Source organism: Bos javanicus, chromosome 15 (genome assembly GCF_032452875.1).
Source record: "Bos javanicus breed banteng chromosome 15, ARS-OSU_banteng_1.0, whole genome shotgun sequence".
In the NCBI taxonomy this organism is placed as follows: domain Eukaryota; kingdom Metazoa; phylum Chordata; class Mammalia; order Artiodactyla; family Bovidae; genus Bos; species Bos javanicus.
Genome location: NC_083882.1, coordinates 44,661,323 through 44,687,953, shown reverse-complemented (window position 1 = coordinate 44,687,953; position 26,631 = coordinate 44,661,323). Strand labels below are relative to the sequence as shown.

General features: G+C 38.2%; 3 protein-coding genes across 3 annotated transcripts; all 3 read right to left on the bottom strand.

Annotated features, from left to right (window-relative positions):
* Positions 1-1,706: 1,706 nt before the first annotated feature.
* Positions 1,707-2,651, bottom strand: LOC133261195 (olfactory receptor 10A3-like). The gene has a single exon (XM_061439711.1). It carries the CDS (start codon positions 2,649-2,651, stop codon positions 1,707-1,709), a length of 945 nt encoding a protein of 314 aa, XP_061295695.1.
* Positions 2,652-11,270: 8,619 nt separating this feature from the next.
* On the bottom strand, positions 11,271-12,298 carry LOC133261194 (olfactory receptor 10A3-like). Its single transcript, XM_061439710.1, has one exon. The coding sequence runs from the start codon at positions 12,213-12,215 to the stop codon at positions 11,271-11,273; it is 945 nt and encodes a 314-aa protein (XP_061295694.1). The 5' UTR covers positions 12,216-12,298.
* A 12,661-nt stretch (positions 12,299-24,959) lies between these two features.
* LOC133261192 (olfactory receptor 10A3-like) lies at positions 24,960-25,904 on the bottom strand. The gene has a single exon (XM_061439709.1). It carries the CDS (start codon positions 25,902-25,904, stop codon positions 24,960-24,962), a length of 945 nt encoding a protein of 314 aa, XP_061295693.1.
* Between the last annotated feature and the right edge of the window lie 727 nt (positions 25,905-26,631).

Genomic DNA, 26,631 nt, shown 5'->3' with positions numbered 1-26,631 from the left:
AAATCAAGGGCCTAAACTGTCTTGAACAATGAGACCATTGGCTCAGTTGCAAAAGAGTGAAGAGATTAATGAATCTGCAGGCTGGGCTTTGTCCAGAACCAAATGATGAGGCCAGAATGAAGGTTCCCTTTGTATACCTCTTTGTGTGTGTGTGTGTGTGTGTGTGTGTGTGTGTGTGTGTGTTGTATACTTCTTATTGCTGCTTTTCTTGAGCAGTTTGCTCTATTCTCTAAGGAAGCTTACACCTCTTGGCAGCAATGAATTTGCCAACAACACTTTGAAATTCATTCAATCTAATCTGTGTCCAGTGGGAAATGTACCACTTATGCTGAGGAGAGGGGATTTTCATCACAGAATCCAATTCAAGGATCCCTCTTATATCATTCATTATGGTGGGATAACACCCCAAGCACAAATGTGTCAAGTTCACCAGGCATAGGAGGCCTGCTTAATACGTACTTTGAGTGATTCATACCCAATAAATCCCATCACAGGGATCCTTTTTTAAAAACACAATCAGGTTTCTATCTCCACAACTCATTTTTGGCAGAAATAGTTGTCCATAAAGACTGTTTTCTGCCAAAATTTAAAAAAAAATTTTAATGCAAAGGATGTTTTGCCCATTTACTAATATCTCTGGAGCAGAAACTAAAGACAGTAGGAGCTCCTGTAACACAATTCAATGAAAGGGTCCTTCTCTATTCACAGTTGTTTAGTCACAAAGTCCTGTCCAACTCAGTAGCAACATTAAAATTAGAAGCAAGCATTAAAGCTTCCAAATGTTGCAAAATGAGAAATTAATCATGCTGGAAAGGTCACAAGTTATGGTCTGCCTCAGCAACCATAGAAAATATGCTCATTTATTTACCATATTGGTTCCCACAGGAAAAAAAATTATCTATTGTTAATAAGAAAGGTATCGGGGGCATTTTAGGCCAACAAAGGGAAATTTAGAAAATGTCTTAAAAACTGTGGTCTACAAGTGAAAAAGATATGAATATTATCAAGTAAGACTTTAGGAAGTTTCCATGGAGTTCTCTAGTCACCAACATTGGATAAATATGTAGAACAGAAACAAGAGAAATTCTGTTTTGAATTATAATTTGTGTGAGTTCCTTAAGTAGAATGGTTTGGTCTCCCAGAATAACTCAACTTTCTTTACATGTTCATGGGATAGATTTTCACTCTAGAGATTAAATCTCATCTGTTTGTTGGTCTCTTGAAGTTCTACTTCAGTAGTTCACCAGAGTGGGACTTCAGATCAGTCAAAAGGAGTTACAAAGATTTTGAAAAGTTATTCTGTAACAGCTATTAAAATCTATAACTACACATATTCTTCATCCCCTCAAGCTTAATTTGAGCAATCTATCATACAGAAATAAAATGTCAATACATATGAACATATGGATCAAGTTTTTTATTAAAGTTTTATCTTAATGACAATAGTCCAGTAACAACATGGATGTTCACAATAGAGGAAATGATAAATAAATTGTTATATCATATGTCATCAAAGTTATACATCTATGAAAAATGAATGTGAATACACCATCTAAAGAGATATATTTCCTTAATAGATTGTCAGACTTGGAGAACTCAACAGATTGATACATTGACAGAAAGGAAGGTAACCTATTTTCACCATAAGTAAATTTAAGTACAGTGCAGTCAGACAAGATCAATTATCACAAGGTTTCTCAACACACTCAGAATGTATGTAAATCCACTTTTCTTCTCCATAATTTCATCAAAGCTCTTTTCATCTCACTGTTTCGCAAGCTGTAGATCAGTGGATTCAGCAGAGGTGTGAGCAACGTGTAAGCCAAGGACATCAGCTTCTTGGTTTCTGGGGAGTAGCCAGATTTGGGTTGTAAGTAAGTCATATTGGCTGTGCCATAGAAGAGGGTAACAGATGTGAGATGGGAGGCACAGGTGGAAAAGGCCTTTTGCCTCCCAGTGGTTGACGGCATCTTCAGGATGGCAAAGAGAATTCGAACATAAGACAAGAGTATCAACGAGAATGGAACAATAACTGTCAGAATGGTGCCAGTGAATGCATAGATCTCAAACAAAAAGGTGTCTGCACATGCAAGCTCTAATACTGGGGGAGTCTCACAGAAGAGATGATTAATTTCACTGGAGCCACAAAAGGGAAAACTAAACACCCATGTGGTCTGCATAGTAGCCACTGTGATCCCTGAGACCCATGAGAATGTAACTAATTTCATGAAAACCATTTTGTTCATAATCATTGGGTAGCTCAGAGGATGGCAGATTGCAGTAAATCGGTCAAAAGCCATTGCCCCCAGAAGAAAACATTCAGTCACACCAAAAAGAAGAATGAAGTACATTTGTGCAAAACAGCCCGCTGTAAAAATCCTCATCTTCTCAGTGGAAAGGATCACCAGCATAACAGGCATAATGACCGCACTGATACCCATATCCACCACAGACAAGTTCTGGAGGAACAGGTACAAGGGGACATGCAGGCTCTGTTCCAGGGAGATGACGACTATAATGATTACATTTCCCATCAGAGTCACGAGGTAAACCACCAAGAAAACCACAAAGAGCTGCTCTTGGAGTTCAGGGAAGTTAGAAAAGCCCAGGAGGATGAATTCAACCACAGAGCTTTGGTTTTGTCTTTTCATGTCAACAGTGAAGCATATGTTGTTCTTACGAATATGGCTTGGAAGGTCAAAGTCACAGTCCAATAGCTTAAACCAAACCAATCTGGGCAGAAGACATAAAGATGGGCTCTATCAGGAGCCCATCCTGATAGAAATTTAGCTTAACAATTTTGGAGAAGAGCTGATTATTGTAACTTAGAAATCTTGTCTGATATATACAAAATAATACCAAAAAATAACATCAAACTTTTATGACAAATTGAACATTAAGTAGTTTAAAAACCTCATTTAATGTTAAAGCAAATAGGAATATTTTGTAACTTAGACCCCTTTCATGTAACATTGATCAAGTTATCATCTATATTCCCAATTTTATATAAGAATGAAATTAAAGACCACAAAAAGTGTCTGGGCTCACATTTTCTTGTTAGAAAGTACGGACATAAGAGGAAAGCAAATGTGGATTAGCGCTCTCCTCATTTCATTCAAAAGGCTCTGGATTAAGAAATATTTAAAGATTTTTAAAATGGAACAGATAAGACAATTTGAGTTTCCACAAGTATAAAAATTCAACAGATACTACTAGGGAAATGTGCACCTAAAAATGGTAAATTTTATGTAATGGATATTTTAACACAATATAAAAATTAATAGATTAAAGTTTTAAATTTTTAAAAATGAAAGTATCAAAAAGAGACAAATTGGAAAAGCTACCCAGAAAATTGTGATAAAAAACCTAATAATTCAAAGTACAACAAAGAAAATATGTAACTGTTATGAATATTCATTAGTTCAAAATGACTCTGTATGGCTTGATTAAAAGTGACAACGATCTGCAGAAACACACAAAGAGGGTTTGTTTTAGATGTTTCTACCTTAGGTGATCTGTAAACTATGTACATTAATTTTAGAGTTACAGATTTTTGCTCAGACTGTTCCTAGACAAATATATTGGGATTTGCCCAGATGAGAAATTTGGAGGGTCATTTCTCCATGGTGCTTCCTTATGACCATGATGATTTAAGAAAAAGCCCATGTTGTAGGAATTTTATACTTGTAATTTTAATGAATCCCTTATCTCACTCTTCCTTCCTCTCTTCTTTCTCCCTATTAAATTTTATCCAATTGTGCGATTAATCATTAATTACTAAACAAACACTGATTGAGCACCTACCAGAGTTCAACAAGGAGCAAACCTCACAGCCTAAATGGGAAATAGGATTTCACTCCCTAACCCAGAACTTCTAACCCCTACCTCTCATACTGTGTTCTGTTCTTTTATTATCTCCTACTGATATTCTATGTATATTTTTTATGTATAAACTAACTCTTTCACTAAACATAAACTCCAGGACAACAAAGATTATGTTTTATATTCACAATACCTACGACAGTCTCTGACTCATAACAAGTACTAAATCAATTTTTTCTTGAATAAATGGAAAATGCAGACTGTACCTTTAAGAAATGTTATGTTTACATGAAAAGTAAAATCAATATAAACACTATTGGAAAACAAGGGGTTCAGACATTTCATTGAGAGAAAGCTTATTTCTAAATGAAGGATGAAGGTGAATAACTACATCACAAGAAAGTGGGGGGTAGAAGGGCAATTAGACTGGAGGGAGAGGGGAGGAAGGCTGACTTGCTCAACTCAAAGTGTGTTCGATGACAGCTTGCATAGAATGAAGTCCTGCTAGCTTTGTGTGATGTTTTGAAAACCAGTTAACTGGAAGATGAGGAACCCAAGCAGAAGACTGAAAGATACAACAAGCTGAAGACACACATTGAGTACAGATCATAGCATATTAGCAGCCAGCAGGAGGCAAGTTCACCTATTTCTGAGTTCAGCCACAGTCACATGTCAAAATCAAATATACATATATATATATATATATATATATATAATTATGACTGCTTCGCATTGTTGCACAGCAGAAATCAACATAAAATTGTAAGGTAATCTTCCACCAATTAAAAAACAAAACTTTTTAAAAATCAGATGTCTGTATTAACCATAATAATTATATTTTGGGTGTCAAAAATCTCCTACATTTATAAATAGACACTGCAGGATCACATATTTAAACTCATTTCTAATGGGGAGAAAGAACAATAACTATTCAGGTACAAATTTTATAAGTAAATAGATTTTGAAAATTTAAAAGTTTACAGAATCATATAAACAAAGTAGAAAACCTTCAAAGGACTGATTAAAAGTGTATATGAAACAAAATATTCATGGTGGAAAGAGCAACAGACCATGGCCAATCTGTCTTTTCTATATAACTTAGAAAACCCTAACACTGTCTTGATAATTCTCTGACATGGAATACTTAGGTAGCACACTCCTCTCTGGATCTCAGCCTTCCAGCTGAAAAAGGTTGGGTTGGACTTATTTACCAAGTTCCTTGCAGTGACAGTCTTTAAGATTTGATTACTACTAGATGCAAAGTACTTCACCTCTAATTATTGCTCCAAATTTTTCTCTGAAAAGAAAAAAAAATTGATGAGCATCAACATCAACTGACTCAAATATATAATCTGTGTCTGGTGATTCCTAAACACTGAGACAATACTTCAACAGTATCTCCAACTATCAGTGGAAGATGAACTGCAAACGGAAAACCCACCAACAAGCACACACCTGAACCTTCACATTCTTACCTATTGAATCTGTCAGTTTAAAGTTTACAGTGCTTTGTCCGAAGTTTCACCTATAGTCAAAAGCCACCTTCTCATAAACACAACTCCATGATTCAGTGCACTGTTTCTAGAACATTATAATATTGAATCACATGCCACAGAGAATCACTTTAAACATGCTTTCTTGTATAATAACTGCACAATAACTAAAGAGGCTTGAACTTGGGCCCTCAGGTGAGAAAGCTCAAGAGGATTAACCTAGAGCACCACTCCCTCATATTCCTACAGGGAATAAATACCTCCTCACACAAGAGATTCAATGTCACCATGACATCTCCAGATAGAAGTAGAAACCATGACTTAACAAAGGTTGTAAATGGGGAAGGAAGAGAGCAATGGGGAAAAGGTGTGAGCAAAGGCAGGTGAGCAAGAGGGGGAGGAATGACTGGATGGCATGTATAATTTATGCAGGGGTGGAAAACCAGTTAAGGCAGGTAGACGGATATCTCATTGTAAAAAGTCTGGATATCCTCCCACCCTCCCAATAAACAACTCTTGATCTTTGTACAGGAAATATAGAGCCACTGAAAATTTTTGAGAAAAATGTCATTACAAATGATTTCAGATAGAACTTTTAAACTGAGAATCAAAATATCTGTACTTGCTAGCATATTTTGAGCAAATATTTTAACTTCCCTGATTATATTACCTTCTCTGTAAAATAATCATAAATCACTGATCTCATTGAGTATTTGTGAAAATCAAGGGACTCAAAGATGAGTCTAAACTGTCTTATACAATTAAAAAGGTCATTGGCCCAAAAGTATGAAGAGATGAATGAATCTGCAGGCTGGTCTTTGTCCAGAACTAGACAATGAGGCTGGAATGCAGGTTCCCTTTGTCTATTTTTATTTCTTCTTTCCTGGTGTAGACTGTTCCATTTTCAAGGAAGTTCAACCTTCCTGGCGGCAATGAGGTTGCCAACAACACTTAGGGATTCATTCTATCTAATCTGTGTCCAGTGGGAAATGTCCCACTTAGGCTGAGGAAAAGGGATTTTCATCACAGACTCCAATACAAACCCCTCCTATATCATTCACCATGATGGGATAACACCCCATGCATGTACCAATCACTTGCACCAGATGCAGGGAAGCCTGTTTATATACTTTTGATGATTCATACCCCAGCAATCCCATCACAGAGTCCTTATAAATGCTGAAATGTCCTATTTCCCTGGTGGCTCAGATGGTAAAGGGTCTGCATGCAATGCGGGAGACCCAGGTTCAGTCCCTCAGTTGGGAAGATCCCCTGGAGAAGGAGATGGCAACCCACTCCAGTACTCTTGCCTGGGAAATTCCATGGATGGAGGAGCCTGGTAGGCTACAGTCCATGGGGTCTCAAAGAGTCTGACATGACTGAGAGACTTCACTTTCACTTTTCACCCCAGCAATCACAGGGTCCTTATAAATGCTGAAATGTCCTATTTCTTGATGTAGTTGATGGATGGTAACACAGATGATGTGCAGTTTTGAGATTTCATCAAGATGTAGGGCCATGAATTATACCCTTTGCTAGGTGTACATGCTATTTCCTAGAGAAGAGGCAGCAAGAATACACATGAAGAACTATACAAAAAAGATCTTAATGACCCATATAACCACAATGGTGTGATCACTCACCTAAAGCCAGACATCCTGGAGAGTGAAGTCGAGTGGGCCTTAGGAAGCATCACTACAAGCAAAGCTAGTGGAGGTGATAGAATTTCAGCTGAGTTATTTCAAATCCTAAAAGCTGATGCTGTGAAAGTGTTGCACTCAATATGCCAGCAAATTTGGAAAATTCAGCAGTGGCCACAGGACTGGAAAAGGTCAGTTTTCATTCTAATCCCATAGAAGGGCAATGCCAAAGAATGTTCCAGCTACCACACAATTGCACTCATGTTAGTAAAGTAATGCTCAAAATTCTCCAAGCCAGACTTCAACAGTACATAAATCAAGAACTTCCACATGTTCAAGCTGGATTTAGAAAACGCAGAAGAATCAGAGACCAAATGGCCAACATCTGTTGGATCATAGAAAAAGCAAGAGAATTCCAAAAGAACATCTACTTATCCTTCACTGACTATGCTAAAGCCTTTGACTGTGTGGAGCACAACAAACTGTGGAAAATTCTTCAAGAGATGGGAATACCAGAGCATCTTACCTGCCTTCTGCAAATCTGTATGCCCATCAAGAAGCAACAGATCAGTCCATAGAACAACGGACTGGTACAAAACTGGGAAAGGAGTAGATCAAGGCTGTATATTGTCACTCTGCTTATTTAACTTATATGCAGAGTACACCATGAGAAATGCTGGGCTGGATAAATCACAAGCTGGAATCAAGATTTCCAGGAGAAATACCAGTAACCTCAGATATGCAAATGACACCACCCTTATGGCAGAAAGCAAAGAGGAACTAAAGATCCTATTGATGAAGGTGAAAAGGAGAGTGAAAAGCTGGCTTAAAACTCAACATTCAGAATATTAAGATCATGGCATCCAATCCCATCATTTCATGGCAAATAGAAGAGAAAACAATGGAAACAGTGACAGACTTTATCTTCTTGGGCTCCAAAATCACTGCTGATGGTGACTGCAGCCATGAAATTAAAAGATGCTTGCTCACTGGAAGGAAAGCTACGACAAACCTGCTGCTGCTGCTGCTAAGTCACTTCAGTTGTGTCCGACTCTGTGCGACCCCACAGACAGCAGCCCACCAGGCTCTGCCGTCCCTGGGATTCTCCAGGCAAGAACATTGGAGTGGGTTGCCATTTCCTTCTCCATGACAAACCTAGATAGCATATTAAAAAGCAGAGACGTTATTTTGCTGACAAAAGTCATGTAGTCAAAGCTATGGTCTTTCCAGTAGTCATGTATGGATGTGAGTTGGACCACCAAAAATGTTGAGCGCTGAAGAATTGATGTCTTTGAATTGTGGTGTTAGAGAAGACTCTTGAGAGTCTATTGGACTGCAAGGAGATCAAACTAGTCAATCTTAAATGAAATCAATCCTGAATATTCATTGGAGAGACTGATGCTGAAGCTGAAGATCCAATTATTTGGCCACCTGATGCAAAGAGCTGACTCACTGGAAAAGACCTTGATGTCGGGAAATATTGAAGTTAGGAGGAGAAGGGGACAACAGAGGATCAGATGGTTGGATGGCATCACTGACTCAATGGACATGAGTTTGAGCAAGCTCCAGAGATGGTGAAGGACAGGGAAGCCTGGTGTGCTGCAGTCCACGGTATCACAAAAAGTTGGACACAACTGAGTGACTGAACAATGACAACTGTATTAGTTTAAGGTCTACAACTTAAAGCATTCATACATGTATATATTGCAAAATAATTACCACCAAAACTTTGATTGATATCCATCGCCTCACATAGTTACAAATTTTTTTCCTTATAAAATGTCCTCTCTTAGTGACTTACAATATACAATACAATATTATTAACTACAGTCACCATACTGTATGTTACTTCCCCAGACTTTATTTACCTCATAACTGGAAGTTTGTACTTTTTCACAACCTTCAGCCATTTATCCCCCTCCCCACCACTCAACTCTGCCGATCATTATCTGTCGCTGTTTCTTTTTCAGCTATTTTAGGTTCCACATAGAATTGAAATCATACAGTATTTGTCTTTATCTGTCTGACTTATTTCACTCAGGATTATGCCCTCGAGGTCCATCCATGTTGTCACAAATGACAGGAGTTCCTTCTTTTTATGGCTAAACAATGTTCTAGTATATATGTAAGTATGTATGTAATACGTATATATCTCATTTTTTATAACTGCTGATAGATACACTTAGGTTGTTTCAACATCTTGGCTAATGTAAATAATGCTGCAGTGGTCATGGGGCAGCTATCTCTTTGAGAAAATGATTTTTCTTTCCTTACAATATATATTCAGAAGTGGAATTTCTAAGTCATATGTTAATGCTGGGTTTCCCAGGTGGTGCTAGTGGTAAAGAACCCATCTGCCAATGCAAGAGACATAAAGAGATGAGGGTTTGATCCCTGGGTCAGGAAGATCCCCTGGAGGAGGGCATGGCAACCCACTCCAGTATTCTTGCCTGGAGAATCCCATGGACAGAGAAGCTTGACAGCCTCAGTCCATAGGGTCGCACAGAGACAGACACAACTGAAGCGACTTAGCACACATGCACGCATTTTAATAGTAAATCTTAATTATTTGACATAACTCCACACTGTTTTCCATAGCCATGCATCAATTTATATTCCCACTAACAGTGCACAAGTGTTCCCTTTTCTCCAATCCTCATCAACACTTATCTCTTGCCTTTTTGATAAGAGCCGCTATAACAGGTGTGAAGTGATCTCGTGATTTTGATTTGTAGTTCCCTTATAATTACTAATATTGACCCCATTACTGATAATTACTGATACATGACCATTTTCATGTACCTGTTGGCTATCTGTATGTCTTCTTTGGAAAATTATCTCTTTAGTTTTTCTGCCCATTTTTTAGTCAGATTGATTGTGTTTTCCTGTTGAGTTGTGTGAGCCTTTTGTATATTTTAGATGTTAACCCTTTTCTAGATGTATAATTTGCAACTATTTTCTCCCATTCTGTAGGCTGCCTATCATTTTGTTGATGGATTCCTTTGCTGTGCAGAAGTTTCTTAGTTTGATATAGTCCTGCTGGCTAATTTTTGCTTTTGTTGTTTTTGATTTTGATGTAAAATTCAAGAAATGAATGACAATGGAAATAATGTTATACCACTTTAATACTATCCCTGGAGCAAAAACTAAGGACATGGGAACAACCTCATGGGAAAGTGGTTCAACAAAGCAGCTGCTTTCAAACAGCAATGTTAAGACAGGAAGCAAGCATTAAATGTTCCAAATGTTGCAAGAATAAGAAATTATTCTGGAGAAGATCACACTGTTAATGATGTGACTCAAAGACCATAGAATACATACCTAAATGGCTATTCACTGATTTTCTCACAAAAAAATAAAAAAAACTATTGTATCTATATAAACAAAGTGTCTGGGGGCAATTTGAACTTAGAAAGGGAAATTTAATAAAAGTCTCTAAAAGCAGTGGTCTATAAGTGAAAAAATATATACTAGTAGTATCAAGTGATACTTCAGGAAGTTTCCATGGAGTTTTCTGATCCCCAGCCTTGGGTGAATATCTGGAAAAATATCAAAGGAAATCCTGTTTTGAATAATAATCTGAGGAGTTCATGAAGTAGAAACAGTTTGGTCTCCCAAAATAACTGGATTTTGTTTACTCATCCATGAAACAGGTTTTTCACTCTAAACTGAAATCTCATCTATTTGTTGGTTTCTTGAATCTCTACCCTGTTAGAGCAGCAGAGAGAGCCTTCAGAAGAGTCTGAAAAGTTACAATGATTTTGAAAAGTAATTCCCCAATAGATATTAAAATTCATAAATACACATACTCTTCATCCCATCAGGCCTAGACTGAGAAATCTATCATACAGAAACAAAAAGTCAGTACATATGAACAAACAGAAGTAGTTCTTTATTTAAATCGCATCTAAATGACCGTAATCCTGTAACAACCTGAACATTCATGATAAAAGAACAGATAAATAAATTGCTATATCACGTCACCAAAGTTATGCACCTATGTGGCGTTCCCCAGTGGTCCAGTAATTAAGACTCCGCCTCCGATTCAAGGGACTCAGGTTTCCATCCCTGGTCAAGGAATTAAGATCCTACATGCCCTGCAGAGCAGCCAATAAAAAAGAACTTACACACATATAAAAAATGAATGTGAACATACTATCATAACAGAGGGATCCTGATATATTTTTAAACTTGGAAAAATCAACAAATTAAATATATTATTAGTATCAAGAAATGTAAACTATTTTCAACACTATTAAATTGAAATAATGTTCAGTCTGGCAGTGAATCAATATCACCTGCATTTTCACCATAGTCAGAATGCATGTAAATCCACTTTTCTTCGCCATAATTTCATCAAAGCTCTTTTCATCTCACTGTTTCGCAAGCTGTAGATCAGTGGATTCAGCAGAGGTGTGAGCAACGTGTAAGCCAAGGACATCAGCTTCTTGGTTTCTGGGGAGTAGCCAGATTTGGGTTGTAAGTAAGTCATGCTTGCTGTGCCATAGAAGAGGGTAACAGATGTGAGATGGGAGGCACAGGTGGAAAAGGCCTTTTGCTTCCCAGTGGTTGATGGCATCTTCAGGATGGCAAAGAGAATTCGAATGTAAGACAAGAGTATCAACACGAAAGGAACCATAACAATCAAAATGGTGCCAGTGAATGCGTAGATCTCAAACAAAAAGGTGTCTGCACATGCAAGCTCTAACACTGGGGGAGTCTCACAGAAGAGATGATTAATTTCATTGGGGCCACAAAAGGGAAAACTAAACACCCATGTGGTCTGCGCAGTAGCCACCACGATCCCTGAGACCCATGAGAACATTACTAATTTCGTGAAAACCCTTTTGTTCATAGTCACTGGATAGCTCAGAGGATGGCAGATTGCAGCAAATCGGTCGTAAGCCATTGCCCCCAGGAGAAAACACTCAGTCCCCCCAAAAAGGAGAATGAAGTACATCTGTGCAAAACAGCCTGCAAAAGTGATCGTAGTTTTTTCACTGGAGAGGACCACCAGCATCTCAGGCATGATGACTGCACTGAAACCCACTTCCACCACAGACAGGTTCAGGAGAAACAAGTACATGGGAACATGCAAGCTCTGTTCCAGGGAGATGACGACTATAATGATGGCATTTCCCAGCACAGTCACCAGATAATCAACAAAGAACACCCAAAAGAGCTGCCTCTGAAGTTCAGGAAAATTAGAAAAGCCCAAGAGGATGAAGTAAAACACAGAGCTTTGGTTCTGACTTTTCATGTCAACAGTGGAGCATATACTGTTTTAGGAACATAGTTTACAAAGTACCAAGTCACAATCTAACAGTTCTGAGCCAGCATCTGCATTCAACCCAAACAATCTTGACAAAATATATAAAGAGGAGCCCATCCTGATAGAAATCTATTTTGACAATTTTGGAGAATGGCTGATTATTCTAACTTAGAAATCTTGTCTGATACACACAAAATAATATCAGAGTTTTATTGCAAACACCATGTAGTTTGAAAATCAAATTCAGTGTTAAAGCAAATAGGAATATTCTATAACTTAGATCCCATTAATAAAACACGGCTAAAGGTAGCATCTATTTTCTCAACTTTATGTAAATATGAAATTTAAGACCACAAAAATAAAGCTCATGTTTGCTTACGCTAATCAGAACATAGGGCCATAAGAGGAAAGCAAATGTGGGCTAGCATTCCTCATTTCATTCAAAAGGCTCTGAACTAAGAAATACTTAAAGATTTTGAAAATAGAACAGGTAAGACAATTTGAACTTCCATAAATATAAAAATGCAGTAGGTACTTACTACTTCAGAATTGTACACTTAAAAGTAGTAAAACTTATATTACATATAAAAGTTCAATGGATTAAAATTTTCAATTAAAAATAATGCCTCAAAAATGACAAATGGAAAAAGATAACCCACAAAAAAATTTTATAAAATTCTAATAAGTCTAAGTACAACAAAGATGATATATACTTTAACTATTCGTTAGTTCAAAATGACTGTGCTTGGCTTGGTTAAGGTGACAACTCTCTGCAGAAACACACAAAGAAGGTGTAATTTAAATGTTCTTACCTGACGTGATCTGTGACTATGTGAACTGGCTTTATACCCATTGATTTTTGCCAATAGGTTAAATATATTGGGACTTGCCAGATGAGAAACATGTGGTGTCAGTTCTCATTGGTGGAACCTTGAGACATAATGATTTAAGGAAAAGCCCATGTTTTATTCACTGTAAACTTATAATTTAAAGTTTCCCTTCTCTCTCTCTCTTTCATTCTCTTCTCTTTCTCACCATTAAATTTCTCATCAAGGTGTTCAATTAATCATTAATTACTCAACACTGACTGAGCACCTACCATCTTTAGCCTATATACTCTGAGACAAACCTTGGATACGAGAGTTCAACAGAGAGCAAACCACACAACCTAAAATGGAAAATAAGGTCTCACTCCCCAAGCCAGAACTTATAACTCCTGCCTCTCACACTGTGCTCTATTTTCTTCAATAGCTCCTACTGATTTGCATTTACACTTATATTTGTGTACATATAACACACACTATCTCTCTCACTAAATATAAATCCCAGGATTGCAAAGATTATGCTTTATATTCACTATGCCTACAAGACTTTCTGATGCATAACAAATACTAAACCAATTTTTTCTTGAATAAATGAAAACAAAAATTAGGAAAATGCAGACTCAACTTTATAGGAATGTTCTATCTACATGAAAAGTAAAATCAGTATAAACAGTATTGGGAAAAAGGGTAATAACAAACATATTAGATACTTCAAGGAGGAAAAGATTACTTCTGAATGAGGGATGAGAGTGAACAACTACCTCATAAGCAGTAAAGGGTGGAAGGGCAATGAGGCAGGAGAAAGACAGAAGGAAGGCTAACTTGCTCAAATCAAAATGTATCTGGTGACAGTTTAGCACTACAGTGGAGATCTTCTGGTTCTCTGTGACATTGTAAAAATCAATGGAAGTTAACTGTGGGAGATGAGAAATCCAAGAAGACAAAGACAGCAAGTTGAAGACATGTAATGTTGTCTTAAAAAAAGGTCATTAGAATATTAGCAAACAGCAGAAGGCAAGTTGACTTCTTCCTGAGTTTGGCTATAGACATGTACTAAAATCAAACGTCTATAAATTATATTTTTGTTGTTGAAAGACTCCTAAATTAATAAAAATATACTCTGCAGGCCAAGTATTTAAACTACTTTCTAATGGAGGGAAATAACAATACATATTCAGTTACAAATTTTCAAAGTGGATAGGATTTGAGCGCTAGAAAATTCAGAGTATCATACAAACAAACATACAAAGAAGGAGAAGAGGGTGACAGAGGATGAGATGGTTGGATGGCATCACCAATGCAATGGACATGAACTTGGGTAAACTCTGGGAGATGGAAAGAGACAAGGAAGTCTGGCCTGCTGCAGTTCATGGAGTCACGAAGAGTCAGATACAACTTGGCAACTGAACAACAACAACACAAAGTGGAAAACCTCTAAAGGACTGATGAAAAGCATGTTATAAAACAAAATGTTCATGATGTAAATAGCAACTGACTATAGATGCTCCACTTAATAACTTAGAGACCATAATGCTGTCTTAATAGCTCTCTGACATGCAATACTTAGGCAGATCACTCTCTTCTAGATTTCAGCCTTCCAGTTGAAAAAGGTCTGAGTTGGACTTATTTACCCATTCCTTCCCAGTGAAAATCTTCTAAGACTTGATGATTGGTGCCCTCCGAATACACACCTCTAATTATTGTCCCAACTTTTTCTCTGAAAAGAAAAGAGCAAAATTGAATAGCATCAACACCAAAGAGTTTACTGATTAAAATGTTTCAGCTGTGTTCAGTGATTCCTGATCACTGAGATCACTTCAACAGCATCTCCAACTATCAATAGAAGACAAACTGTAAATGAAAAACCCACCAACAAGCATATAGCAAGAATCTTCACTTTTTTACCTTGAATCTCTCAAGTAAAAGAGCCTGGAGGATCAAGATGGTGGAGTAGAAGAACTTAAGCTCACCTCCAAAATCACAACGTGTAAAACAACCATCAGTGAAAAAGACAGAAATCTATCACAAAAGATCTTATACAACTGAAGACATAAAGATGAAGCCACAACAAAACAGGTAGAAGGGGTGAACTTGCAATATAATAATGTTCATGCTACATGATTAGAAGCTTTGCCTCTAGTCAAAAGCCACATCCTCACAACACAGCTCAGTGATTCAGTGCACTGATTCTAGAACATTATATGGCATTGAATCACATGCCCTGAAGAACCCATCCCTGGAGAACTTGCAGTCAGTTCGTACATGCTTTCTTGTATTTTTGCACAATAACTAAAGAGGTTTAAACTTGCCCCCTCAGGTGACAAAGCTCAAGAGCACAAAACCTGGAGCACCACTCCCTCATATTCCTACAGGGAATAAACATTTCCCAACACAAGGGATTCAATTGCACCGTGACATCTCTCCATAGGAGGTGGAAATAATGATTGAGTAAAGGTTTAAAAGGGGAAAAGAAGAAAGCAGTGAGGGGAAGGTGTGAGCAAAGATAGGTGAGCCAGAGGGGAGGGAATGGCTGAATGGAGGTACAGCTGTGCAGTGTTGAGCTATAAATTAGGACAGGTAGATGGACGACTCTTTGTAAAATGCCTGGCTGACTTCCCACCCCACCTCCCACAAAGATTTTGATATTTTGCATTATTATACTTATTGAGTACACCTGAAAATCAGGGGATTCTGGGATCAATCTAAACTGGCTTAAACAATTCAGGAGACTATTGGCTCAGTCCAGTGGAGTGAAAAGATTAATGAATATGCAGGCTGGTCTTTGTCTAGAACTGGATGATGAGGCTGGATTGCAGATTCTCTTTGTCTGCTTCTTATTGTTGCTTTCCTGGAGTAGGCTGTTCCATTCTCAAGGAAGCTTCCCCCTTCCAACAGCAATAAGGCTGACAACACTTAGGGATTCATTCTATCCAATCTGTGTCTGGTGAGAAATGTACCTGTTATGCGGAGGAAAATGAATTTTCATCACAAAATCCAATCCAAAGATTCCTTCCATATCATTCATTATGATGGGATAACACCACACACATGAACTCGTCACAAGCATCAGGCATGTGAATGGACGTCTAATATGAGAGTTCCATGATTCATACCCCATGAGTCCCATCCCAGGGCCTTCTGACATACTAAAATATTCTATTTCTTGAGGTAGGTGATGGTAACCCAGGTGATGTGCAGTTTGTGAGAAATCATCAAGATGTAGAATCACAATTGATACATGTTCCAGTGTGTATATTAGACCAGATAAATCCATTTCAGATACATGCAAGGGGATACAAAGGAAGGAAGATTAATATTAAACTATAATTCAAAACCAATACTAATAAATTTATTTTTAAAAATCAAAATAGAGATTTAACATATTTCCTCAATGATTGGCAAAACAAATAAAAAACAAAGACATAGAAATGGGAATATTTTAATAACATTTTCATTTAACATGGTAATGAGAGAGTAACTATGGAACAGAAAGAACACTTTCTACCTTGCTAACTGTACATTTTCCCACCAAAATATCTCTGAGATCTTTACAAAATTGATTATTTGTCAGTGAGAAAAGAGCAATAAATGCAAATATTTGATAGTCATACACACAATATACTTTGGAATAAAACTTCAAAACAACAATTAGCAAAAAAACCCTAAAACTCATTATTATTATTGTGAAAATAATTGACCCTTAATAGAGCACAAATTTATTATTGTTGTTGTCATTATTATTATAAAAAACCTAGAACATGGCATGGAGAAGGCAATGGCACCCCACTCCAGTACTTTTGCCTGGAAAATCCCATGGACAGAGGAGCCTGGTGGGCTGCAGTCCATGGGGTCGCTACAGTCAGACACGACTGAGCGACTTCACTTTCACTTTTCACTTTTCACTTTCATGCATTGGAGAAGGAAATGGCAACCCACTCCAGTGTTCTTGCCTGGAGAATCCCAGGGACGGGGGAGCCTGGTGGGCTGCCGTCTATGGGGTCGCACAGAGTCCGACACGACTGAAGTGACTTAGCAGCAGCAGCAGCAGCAGAACATGGCAAGCAGGACTGGTATAGGGATCTAGGTTTACTCAGTCCTGGCTGCACTTTCCCTGTATGTTCAATTAGCCATGCTTTCTTTACTTTATGCATATCACCTGAGCAGTAATGAGTCATAGACTTAATTTTTTTTGCTGTTTTGTGTTTTATCTAAATTTATCAAGAAATAATTGACAAAATATTGAGTTAGTTTAGGGTTCATGATTTAATGCTTTCATACATGTATATTTGCAGAATAATTACCACAGTAAATTTAATCAATCACCTCAATTTTTCCTTCTGATGAGAATTTTCAAGATGTACAGATATATAATACAGGGTTGTTAACTATCATCATCATCTTATAGATTACTGCCTCAGAAATGTTTATCCTATAACTAAAAGTTTGTGCCTTTTCATTTACCCATTTTCCCCACTCCCCCCACCAACTCAGCTGATCTCCATTTGTTCTCTGTTTCTCCAAGTTTAGTTATTTTAGATTCGACATAGAAGTGAGCTCATACAGTATTTGCCTTTCTCTGATTTATTCCACCTAGCATAATGCCTTTGAGGTCCACTATGTTGTCACAAATGGTAAAATTCCCATTATTATGGCTAAATAATGTTCTATTGTGTATGTATTTTTATGTTAATACCACATTTTCTTTAACTGTTCACCCATTGATAGACACAGTTAGGTTGTTTCAATGTGTTGGCTCATGTAAATAGTGCTGCAATGATCACGGGGCAGCTGTCTCTTTAAGACAGTGATTTCCTTTCCTTAGAATATTTACCCAGAAGTGGAATTACTGGGTCATATATTAATATTAGGTGTAATTTTTTTGAGCACCTCCATACTGCCTTCTCGGAGAAGGCAATGGCACCCCACACCAGTACTCTTGCCTGGAAAAATCCCATGGATGGAGGAGCCTAGTAGGCTGCAGTCCATGGGGTCACTAAGAGTTGGACACGATTGAGCGACTTCACTTTCACTTTTCACTTTCATGCCTTGGAGAAGGAAATGGCAACCCACTCCAGTGTTCTTGCCTGGAGAATCCCAGGGATGGGGAGTCTGGTGGGCTGCCATCCATGGGGTCGCACAGAGTCGGACACGACTGAAGCGACTTAGCAGCAGCAGCAGCAGCATACTGCCTTCTACAGTCATGCATTGATTTGTATTCCCACCAGCAGTGTTCAAGGGTTCCTTTCTCTCCATATTCTCACCAAGACTTATCTCCTGCTTTTGATGAGAGCTATTAAACAGGTGTGAAGAGATCTCACTATGGTTTTGACTTGTAGTTCCCTTGTGATTAGTGATACTGACTACCTTTTCATGTACCTGTTGGTCATCTGTATGTCTACTTTGTAAAATTGTCTATTCAGTTCCTCTGCCCATTTTTTTAATCAGGTTGGTTGTGTTTCCCTTTTGAGTTGTGTGAGCTCCTTATACGTTTTGAATGTTAACCCTTTCAGATCAGATCAGATCAGTCGATCAGTCGTGTCCGACTCTTTGCGATCCCATGAATCGCAGCACGCCAGGCCTCCCTGTCCATCACCAACTCCCAGAGTTCACCCAGACTCACGTCCATCGAGTCAGTGATGCCATCCAGCCATCTCATCCTCTGTCGGCCCCTTCTCCTCCTGCCCCCAATCCCTCCCAGCATCAGAGTCTTTTTCAATGAGTCAATTCTTCGCATGAGGTGGCCAAAGTACTGGAGTGTCAGCTTTAGCATCATTCCTTCCAAAGAAATCCCAGGGCTGATCTCCTTCAGAATGGACTGGTTGGATCTCCTTGCAGTCCAAGGGACTCTCAAGAGTCTTCTCCAACACCACAGTTCAAAAGCTCAATTCTTCGACCCTCAGCCTTCTTCACAATCCAACTCTCACATCCATACATGACCACAGGAAAAACTATAGCCTTGACTAGACGAACCATTGTTGGCAAAGTAATGTCTCTGCTTTTGAATATGCTATCTAGGTTGGTCATAACTTTCCTTTACCAGATATCTATTTTGCAAATAGCTTCTCCCATTTCATAGACTGCCTATCATTTAGCTGATGGAATGATTCCTTTGCGGTGGAGTTTTTTAGTTTGATATAGTCCCTGTTGTTAATTTTTGCTTTTATTGTTTTTTTCCTTTTGTTGTCAAAATTCAAGAAATCATTGCCAAGATCAATGTCAAAGAGATTATCCTTTAGATTTTCTTCCAGGAGCTTTTTCTTTCAGGTCTTACATTCAAATCTATAACCTATTTTGAGTTGATTTTTTAGTTTAGTATAAGATGAGGGTCCAATTTTATTCTTTTGCTTGTGTACATCCAGTGTTCTGAATACCATTTATTGAAGAAACTATTCTGTCCCCCTTGTGCATTCTTGGTTCATTGTTAAAAATTAATTGATGACATATGCATGAGTTTATTTCTGGATTCTCTATTGTGTTCTATTTGTATATGTGTCTTCTTATGCCAATGCCATACTCTTTTGATTACACTGGTTTGTAATATAGTTTGAAATCAGGAAGTGTGGTTCCTCTAGCTTTGCTCTTGTTGATCAAGATTGCCAAGACCACACTCTTCTCAGAGTCGAATATTGAACAAGGATCTATCCATCTCTGACCCATAAGGATAACTCCAATGGACAATCCAGAGCTCCCTATTGGGGTCAGAAGACTTTTCCAGGCCTCCTGCCCAGTCCTGTTTCAGCGCTTTTTCTTTTCCAGATGTTTGCACTTCTAACTCCATTTAAGTATCTGCTACCTAGAAAATCCAGGGAACACAGACAGTACTCAAAGTAGTTAGCAACAGGAGGCTATAAAATAGTGTTCGGTGACTGAATCTTACCATCTGACTGGTCTTATAGTTCCCATTCCTTTTGTTATGTGAAACATAGACATCTCCTGGCACAACTGAAAAGTTCGTAGTAAAAGCTTTCAAGATGGTGACCTGGAATAATGTAGCCCTGGTGGGAAATGTCTGGATAGTGAAATGATTCAGGTATTGAAAGGTAAGAAGGAAGAGGGGTTGATAAATCAAAGAATAATAGAATTACACAGTTGTTACTATATTACTTTGATCCCTGCAGATAGACAACAAAAAGGTGACCATAATCAACACCATAGAAAACTAAGTATGAGAGCCAAAGAGTCTTTCAGTACTTCACAAGAACCCTCATCTCTTGCTGTGGCCAAGCAGAAAAAGCTAAATCAAATCCAGGGTTTTAAATGGCTAGACTTCAAAGATAGCTCAATGCTTAATCAAGAAATGTGTGTTGTGCCAAGGTTGGAGTTGAAATTGGAAAAAATCTAAGAGCTTGACATATGGAATGGGAAATCTGGATGGATGTCTCCAAGGACTTTCCCTCCAAGATATCTCTGAACCTTCTGATGATTCAGAACTTGCCAATCCCTCCTCCATTAAGAGCAGGAAGACTACATAAGGTAGATTCAGGAAGATAATCATGAATTACCTTCATCTCCGCCCTAGGAATCCAGTCCTATACATACAGTTAAGTCATATAAACCCAGTCAGAGACACTGGACCAGATAATGAAAAAAGAGACTGTATCACAAAGGAACTGCAAGACCTAGCTGGCCTATACCAATGAAGGGCAGGAGAACCCATAGTACTGGAGCCTGAGGGTACTGGATCAGGGGGCTAGTACTGTACATTAGACTGCAGAAAGAGAGTTTGTTGCCTTGGACTGGAAAGAAAAGAAAGGAAGTTTGGCAGTAAGGAGATCTAAGATAGATACATGTAGATGGACATATAGAGTAGGCATGAAGTGTAATGATCTTTGTGTCCTACATTAACATCCAATCATGTAGATTAAATGATTTAGCCAGCTTCTGTTGGCAACAGCCAAGTGATGGCCTGTATGCATGCATGAGTGTGTGTGTGTATCTGAAGGATATAGGTCTCTAACAAGGTCTCTGAATACATATGTTTAGTTGACTGTCAGCCTGGGGAGCCAGCTTTGCACCCAAAAAGAATGTAGATGGCTCCCCTGAATGCTAGAATAGTAAATAGTACTTTGAAAGTCAAACAGTTCCCATAGGAGAGGAATTCAAGAAGATATGAAACTACTGCTTGTCATGTTTATTATAGGGGAAGTCAAACATCACATTTATGATCAACCTAGATAGCATGTTAAAAAGCAGAGACACTTTGCCAACAAAGGTCTGTCTAGTCAAGGCTATGGTTTTTCCAGTAGTCATGTATGGATGTGAGAGTTGGACTATAAAGAAAGCTGAGCGCCAAAGAATTGATGCTTTTGAACTGTGGTGTTGGAGAAGACTCTTGAGAGTCCCTTGGACTGCAAGGAGATCCAACCAGTCCATTCTGAAGGAGATCAGTCCTGGGTGTTCATTGGAAGGACTGATGCTGAAGCTGAAACTCCAATACTTTGGCACCTGATGAGAAGAACTGACTCATTGGAAAAGACCCTGATGCTGGGAAAGATTGAAGGCAGGAGGAGAAGGGGATGACAGAGGATGAGATGGCTGGATGGTATCACTGACTCAATGGATATGAGTTTGAGTAAACTCTGGGAGTTGGTAATGGACAGAGAGGCCTGGAGTGCTGCACTCCGTGGGGGTCACAAAGAGTTGGACACAACTGAGCAACTGAACTGAACTGAGCTGAAACATCACATACTCTCTAAGATACTTAAGATGATTTTTGCTCTGAGATACTGAAACTTGTGACAGATGTGTCATATTTGAGGTCAAAGAAAAGTGAACATCCCCTATAACTGGCTACACCAACATGTCAAGAGATTCCTAATATCTTGTGAGTCCCCTGATCAAATCATTTTATTGACATGGACTACATCATGAAAGAGCTGAATACAATAGAACATTCTAGGTAACTTGGGCATAGATTTAAAAAAAAAAAAGTTTATTGAACAATCTCTTCCACCCACTCCCCTCAGATCCCTCCTAAGATTTCCTCTCAGGGACTGTTCTACTACCAGCTCCTGCTTAATTCTTGTGCCTGTCCTGTCCTCTAGGTCTGCTCCAGGACTTGAGACTAACATCTGACCTCAGACTGCCATCTTCTTATTTGTTAGAAAAGTATTATTTAGCACTTATTCTATCCCAGGCCCTGTATGAAGCAATTGGAACACAGGGGTGAAGAAATTCATAGAGTCACTACCCTCGGAAAACTTCTATTATGGAGTGTAGCAACCAAACAATACACGGATCACACATTTGTTAATAATTATATAAGGAAAATTCAAGCTAATAATATCCTTATAATAGAAATGAGAGAAGTAGAATCTACAAAATGTATCTAAAATCAGCCAGGCAACTGTAAATTCAGAAGCAAAAAGAATATCAATCCTGTCTTTTACTACAGTTTCAAGTTACATATTTCAAAGTGGTACAAAGTCCACAAGAGGAAAGACTCAGCAGCAGCTCCTCTAAAGTCTCTGAGCCACGTGTGGGGGTCACATGCTAGACTCTCAGAGGAGACCTCATAATCAACTCTGTGGTTATCAGAGGGGCCTATTAGACCTTCACCCATAAGATGCTACCCCAGTATAGGTACTTTTCTTCATTTTCCATGTTTTCTCTGCTTCCCACTGTTGGGGAAGGAAGGCAAGTGGAAATCTTCAGAGGTAAAGAAGATGAGGATGATCTGGCTTTAGAATAAAATGTGAAGAAAAAAAAACAGATTTTATGCTGTGAAGATTAACTTCTTTGAAGCATTTGTCTTACATTAATCCAACTAAGCAGAGAAGGCAATGGCAACCCACTCCAGTACTCTTGCCTGGAAAATCCCATGGATGGAGGAGCCTGGTGGGCTGCTGTCTATGGGGTTGCACAGAGTTGGACATGACTGCAGCAACTTAGCAGCAGCAGCAGCTGCTGCCATGAGGTTGAAGCTGGTGTTACCTGAATTGCTACTCTTTGGAGTAGAATTATAAACAAGCTATATTTTGTCACAGTTGGCACCAAATGAAGAAACAATGTAACTCTGAAATCATCACATGTGTGATCAAACTTTGAACCTTACAAGATCAAGTTCTATTCCTCCCCTGGGATGGAGACAGAGATCAATGTGACTTCTGTGATATTCCAAAGTTAGTGGTCATCCAATAAACTATAAATTCATCAAGGTCAGAAACTGTATTTCCCCAGGCACAGTCTCATTAAAACTCATCTTAACAAAAATTCATTGAATGAATGAATGGTATATGCCAATGAATGAAAGTGTATACCAAAAACAAAAACAAAACAAAAAAATAACAAATATCAAAACAAAGCTGCATATTTGGCTTGGGTTTAGGCTTCAGAGATTTTTTTTCCTAGATGGCCTTATTTAACTGGCCCCTCTAAGGGCAATGAGAAGGAAACTTCACTCAGAGACAGCATTTGATTAAAAGGACTTCCAAACGCCTGTTTAATGCCCTACTGAAAAGAAGATTATACAAGATTCAAATGTTACTCAAACTGGTTACAACCATTTGATGATGAAATTTCTTTATTGTGTGTGTGAAATTCTGATTTCACAGTTTCATGCTCCAGTTTTTTGGCAGAGGCTCTAGTAATCACAAATTGTTTTTCTCACAGCTGAATGACAATGGAAATAGTTTTTATCCCTTTATTACCACCCCTGGAGCAGAAATTAAGGAGAGCAGAAGCTCCTATGATGTAGATTCAATAATGCACTCCCCTCTCTATGTACAAACAGCAACATTAAAGGAGAAAGCAAGCATTACATGTTCCAGATGTTGCAAAATGAGAAATTATCCTGAGGAAGATCACACCACTGATGATATGACTCAACGAAAACATGCACAAAAATCACTTAGTTTCCCACAATAAAAAAAGAAGAAGAAGAACCATCCTAGGTGGATAAACAAAGTGTCTATAATCTGAAACTATAAAGGAAAATTTAACAAAAGTCTCTAAAAACTGTGGTCTACAAGTGAAGAAAGATACTAACAGTATCAAGTGAGGCTTCAGGAAGTTCCCTTGGAATTCTCTGGTCCCCAACATTGGGTGACTATATGGGAAAATATCAAGAGAAGTTCTGTTTTGAATTATAATCTGTGTGAGACCCTTAAGTAGAACAGTTTGGTTTCCCCGAAATAGCTCAATTTTATTTACAAATTTATGGAAGATTCTCACTGCAGAAAGTAAAATCTCATCTATTTTTTTGGTCTCTTGAAGCTCTACCCTGTTACAGCAGCAGAGTGAGCCTTTGGATAAGTCTGAAGAATTACAATGATTTTGAAAAGTAATTCTGCCATAACCATTAAAATTTATAAGCACATACTCTTCATTCATCAGACTCACTTTGAGGAATCTGTCATATAGGAATAAAATAGCAGTACATATGAACGTATGGAACGAGAGAGAAAGTGTAAGTGTTAGTCGCTCAAGCATGTCCGACTCTTTGGGACTCCATGGACTGTAGTCTGACAGACTCCTCTGTTCCTGAGATTTCCCAGGCAAGAACACTGGATGGATTGCCATTCCTTTCTCCAGGGGATCTTCCTGACCCAGGGATCGAACCCAGGTCTCCTGCATTACAGGTAGATTCATTACATTCTGAGCCACCAGGGAAGACCATGAACATATGGAACTTGATATTTATTGAGCCTTCATCTTAATAACAATAACCCAGTAATATCTTGGATATTTATAATAGAGAAACAGATAAACTGTTTTATTACATTTTATCAAAACACATTCTCAATAAAAACTGAATCACAATCAAAAGAGAGAAATTCCTAATATACTGTCAAACTTGAAAAACTAAACAAATTATATATGTTCATGCTGAGAAATGTGTGGTCATTTGTTAAATTTAAGTAGAGTTCCATTGAGCAGTGACCAAATACCCCATGCCTTCTCACCACAGTTAGAATGTATGTAAATCCACTTTTCTTCGCCATAATTTCATCAAAGCTCTTTTCATCTCACTGTTTCGCAAGCTGTAGATCAGTGGATTCAGCAGAGGTGTGAGCAACGTGTAAGCCAAGGACATCAGCTTCTTGGTTTCTGGGGAGTAGCCAGATTTAGGTTGTAAGTAAGTCATATTGGCTGTGCCATAGAAGAGGGTAACAGATGTGAGATGGGAGGCACAGGTGGAAAAGGCCTTTTGCCTCCCAGTGGTTGACGGCATCTTCAGGATGGCAAAGAGAATTCGAATGTAAGACAAGACTATCAACACAAAAGGAACCATAACAATCAAAATGGTGCCAGTGAATGCGTAGATCTCAAACAAAAAGGTGTCTGCACATGCAAGCTCTAACACTGGGGGAGTCTCACAGAAGAGATGATTAATTTCATTGGGGCCACAAAAGGGAAAACTAAACACCCATGTGGTCTGCGCAGTAGCCACCACGATCCCTGAGACCCATGAGAACATTACTAATTTCGTGAAAACCCTTTTGTTCATAGTCACTGGATAGCTCAGAGGATGGCAGATTGCAGCAAATCGGTCGTAAGCCATTGCCCCCAGGAGAAAACACTCAGTCCCCCCAAAAAGGAGAATGAAGTACATCTGTGCAAAACAGCCTGCAAAAGTGATCGTAGTTTTTTCACTGGAGAGGACCACCAGCATCTCAGGCATGATGACTGCACTGAAACTCACTTCCACCACAGACAGGTTCAGGAGAAACAAGTACATGGGAACGTGCAAGCTCTGTTCCAGGGAGATGACGACTATAATGATGGCATTTCCCAGCAGAGTCACCAGATAATCAGCCAAGAACACCCAAAAGAGCTGCCCTTGGAGTTGAGGAAAATTAGAAAAGCCCAAGAGGATGAAGTCAACCACAAAGCTTTCGTTTCCACTTTTCATTTCAGTAGTGAAGCGTATATTGTTTTTATGGACCATGTATGTAAATTATAAAGTAAAAATCCAATAGATGAGAGTTTGAGTGTGATATTCTTGACAGAAGATACAATGATGAGTTCATTCTGAAGAATCAAGTTGGCAATTTTGACAATGGCTAATATACTGGAATAGGGACTCTTCCAAGTACAAATAAAGAAGTGAAGCATTTTGGCTCAGAAATCTTGTTTCAAAAGTACAAAATAATAGCAGATGTTCACCAGTAATTTTTTGCCAGGTGGAAAATTAATCTTTTCCTTAAAATATACACAGACATTATATTATTTAAAATCTATTGTCTATTATAATACATTGATGTATGCATCTCTGCTATTTTCAATTTCATGTTTATATATGAGCTTTCAAATTAAGTATTTCAAATAAACAAATAGCAAATAGCAAAAAAACATCTGGAAAAAAATTATAATTAGTAATTCAAAATTAAAACAAAATTTCAGTGAATATTTACTATAAATGCTAAGGTTCAAAATTCATTTATAATAACTTTGTTTAAAAAACATATATGAATAATATACCCCAACAAATACAGAAACATTTAAGAGGTTGAATTTAAAGGCACTTATCTCAGATACACCTAAGTAAATTGTTTCAAGTACTCCAGTTTCTAGTCAGAGTTGATCTGACTAATTATACTGAAATTTGCCTGAATGAGAAACTTTAGAGGTCAGTTTTC

Excerpts from the sequence above, each read along its gene's own strand:
- LOC133261195 (XM_061439711.1), bottom strand. The coding sequence starts at position 2,651 with ATGAAAAGACAAAACCAAAGCTCTGTGGTTGAATTCATCCTCCTGGGC.
- LOC133261194 (XM_061439710.1), bottom strand. The coding sequence starts at position 12,215 with ATGAAAAGTCAGAACCAAAGCTCTGTGTTTTACTTCATCCTCTTGGGC.
- LOC133261192 (XM_061439709.1), bottom strand. The coding sequence starts at position 25,904 with ATGAAAAGTGGAAACGAAAGCTTTGTGGTTGACTTCATCCTCTTGGGC.